This window comes from Atta colombica, unplaced genomic scaffold, assembly GCF_001594045.1.
Source record: "Atta colombica isolate Treedump-2 unplaced genomic scaffold, Acol1.0 scaffold107, whole genome shotgun sequence".
Lineage (NCBI taxonomy): Eukaryota > Metazoa > Arthropoda > Insecta > Hymenoptera > Formicidae > Atta > Atta colombica.
In genome coordinates this window covers 3,361,083-3,364,413 of record NW_017259192.1, presented here as the reverse complement: position 1 = coordinate 3,364,413, position 3,331 = coordinate 3,361,083, and the positions used below count along the sequence as shown (strand labels likewise).

Genomic DNA, 3,331 nt, shown 5'->3' with positions numbered 1-3,331 from the left:
AATAATGAAAGCAGATAATGATTTATTAGTTTTAATATTTATTACTCATTAAGTCTTAACAATTATTACTTTTAATCATTTACTCGTTTTCAATCACCTTTTTTTATTCCATTTTAATCTGACAAAGAATGGTAAAGTTCTGTTCTTCGACGTTATTCGGCTCGCGGCGCGCGATATATTTCCCCCGTTTTCGTTAAAAAGCCTGTCCCCCATTCTTCGATCTTAGCTTTAGCTTCATTTTATTAAGGTGGCAAAGATATATAAACTTGTAGAGGTACTGCAGTACATTACTTCTAAAACCATAGTACTGAAGTTGAGAAAGTCATGGCAAGTCCAAAAAATTACAGCACGTCTAATAAAGTTCAAAGATATAAAATATCGGCTATAATTGAAGAGTTTGCCGATAATCTAATGAAAATAAGTGGAAAGTGTATGGACATCGGTTGCGGTCCTGGAGATACAACAAAGGAATTTCTGTTATCGAGTATAAACTCCAATGGACAAATAATTGGTAAAGAATAATAAATTGTAAAATTATAATATGACAAAAATCATGACATTATAAATAATTATTCAATTAAATGCTTTTGCTAAGGTACGGATATTTCGGAGAGCATGATTAAATATGCAAATGATACATTTAAAGACGAAAAACGGCTTCAATTCGACACACTAAATATTGAAACTAAAAATTTACCTAAGAAATATATTTCACAATTTAATCACATATTTTCGTTTCACACTTTACATTGGTGCAACGATATCCGGTAAGTAATGTACTATATAAAACATAATTTAAGCTAAAATATATTTAACTTTTAAATAGTAAAAATAAAAAGGATTTCCGAAATTCAAATAAATCAAATAAAAAATAGAGCTATATCCTGTTAAAAATTCGTGTAAATTTTTTGTACTTCAAATCTTAAAAAAGTTGTTTATATAGTAATCTTGATAGATCATACACAATGATCTATCAAGATTACTATATAAACATATATGATGAAAAAAATCTTATATAATTTATTTATGAATTTCACCAGTCTTTAATAACCTCAGGAATCTGGAATGAATCGTATATATGACATTTTTATATCATAAAAAAAGATTTTGCATTAGCCTTATAAAAAAGTCTTTAAAAAAATTTTTTTTAATAATTTCTTTACAGATCATCCAAGAATATAGTATTAAAAAGAAGTTCTAGTCTAGAGCTCCAAAATTTATATATTTTTTACCAATTTTTTTTATAAGAAAAGGAAAGAGATATCAAAATAATGCTTTTTGCATTATGTTTTTTTATATTTCAATATATAAAAAAAAGTTTTTATTTTTAGAAATAAATTTTAGAAATAAATTTTTAGAAAATTGCGACTGTAGCATATGAGTGTTAATTAAAACGTGCAGCAAAACGTGTACGTGGTCAATTGGCAGGAAATCTTGAGTGTCGACAGTTTATCTGAGACAAAAAATCAATGAAATTATTAAAATATATTAAATTTGTGGGGCCATGAACTTCATTTCATTTGAAAAATTTGAAAATTTACAGAATGACAACTATTTGAAATTAAGTGTCAATTTTCACGAACTTTTTTTCATTTTCAATCTGTTCAAAAAAATAGTTATTTTGGAAAATTTATGACATTTCTAGATTCATGGCTTCATAAAAACTGTCTATTTTACGTGGGAAAAAACTTCATGTCAATTGGATGATTAGTTGAAGCTATAGGATTTCCCGCCAGTTTGAAAAATGTGAATTCGAAAAAAAACGTTTAAAGTTTTATTTTATGATAACAATATTTACTTTTTGTTAACAATATTTTGCAACTTAATTTAATTAGCGATTCCTGATTCCCCTAATAAGTCAATTTCCCCTCCTGTTCGAAGAACAAATTTTGCTGCATTTCAATTGCAATTTTGAGTCCTTCTTCTCTCGATTCTTGCTTGCTTTGCACATAATACTGTTGAGCTCATTTGATTTTTGATCGATGCAAAAGCCAGTTCAACAAGTCATAAATTGTTTTAAAATTTTGCAAAATCCTTTTAATATTGCAAAATCCTTTTAAAGATATATTCTACACATTTTAGAGATGCAAAAAATATATAGAGATGCAAAACATATAATTACAAAATAATTTATCTTTCAAGTTGGTGCAGGAATCTGGCATGAATCATACACAATTTGTATAACAATGAAAAGATTTTAATTGCTAATTTAGCCTAATAAAACACTCTTAAGAAATAATTTCTTTACAAAATAATAAACGTATTAATCATCTCAGTAAATGAAATGGAATTATTGAATAAACAGAAAGTGGATTGAATATATGAAATGAAAAAGAATTAACAAAAATTAAAAAATTCATTAGAATACTGAAGATAAATGAATAAAAAGTTGAAACGTAAATTATTTCTGTCTTATGAACTGATAAATTATAATTTCGCTATAACTGACATAGGCATTTTATGCTCCTTTTCCAAATTTGAATTTTAAGTTTGATTTAGTCGAGAAGCTGTTATTCAATTTGTGTAAAAAGAATTTTATTTTAACTAAAATGAATTTTCTTTTAATCCCACTCAACTCCCTGCTTATCCCAATCCATTTTATTTACTGGGACAAGCAATAAAATCACACAAAATTCCAATAGTATACTTGTAATTTTCATAATGACATTCCAGTTATATTCATACAAAATTTACATAACCTGCGCGCAAGATTCATATAACATGCGTAAGAGTCATATAACACGTTTATAAGACGTAACATGGGTATAAGATTCATGCAAGATTTTTTATTTATTCACTGGTATCGTATACGATATATTCTTATACGATTTTGTATGTTTTTGTCCGAAATTCGTATATAAATCTTGGAAGATTTTAGAGAGTTTTTCTTATAAGAATTTGCAGCAAGATAGACATCAACCGGATTGCAAATGCAATCAACTTAATAAGAATCATTTTAATTAGTAACATATACATAGAGTAACACAAATCGCAGTTATTGCAATTCTTATTAATTAAAATTCTTAATTCTTATTGCCTAAACATTATAAACTTTTTAATCAAACTTAAATTAATTATTTCTTTTAACTATATTTATGCGTATGTATCAAATTTAAAATAAAATTAATTAAATTCTCTGTTTAACAGACAAGCCTTAGAAAATATTTATCAAATGCTACATTCTGATGGAACTATACTTTTGCATCTAATAGCATCTCATAAGATGTATGAAGTTCTCAGAATTTTAGCGCGGGACACTCGTTTTGCATCATATATGCCTGTAATATATTATTGAAATATAATTATAATTTAATTTGTTTTTTAACTATTT

The 3,331-nt window shown here is 26.1% G+C and overlaps 1 protein-coding gene across 1 annotated transcript; it reads left to right on the top strand.

The window, feature by feature from the left end:
* The first annotated feature begins 323 nt into the window (after positions 1-323).
* On the top strand, positions 324-3,295 carry LOC108691973 (juvenile hormone acid O-methyltransferase-like). Its single transcript, XM_018200007.1, has 3 exons — positions 324-511; positions 596-767; positions 3,148-3,295. The coding sequence occupies exons 1-3, from the start codon at positions 325-327 to the stop codon at positions 3,293-3,295; spliced, it is 507 nt and encodes a 168-aa protein (XP_018055496.1). The 5' UTR covers position 324.
* Positions 3,296-3,331: the final 36 nt, after the last annotated feature.

Bases quoted from the DNA above. Each gene is read 5' to 3' on its own strand.
- LOC108691973 (XM_018200007.1), top strand. From the start codon at position 325: ATGGCAAGTCCAAAAAATTACAGCACGTCTAATAAAGTTCAAAGATAT. The intron at 512-595 runs GTAAAGAATAAT...GCTTTTGCTAAG, and splicing joins CTCCAATGGACAAATAATTG to GTACGGATATTTCGGAGAGC. The intron at 768-3,147 runs GTAAGTAATGTA...TCTGTTTAACAG, and splicing joins CATTGGTGCAACGATATCCG to ACAAGCCTTAGAAAATATTT.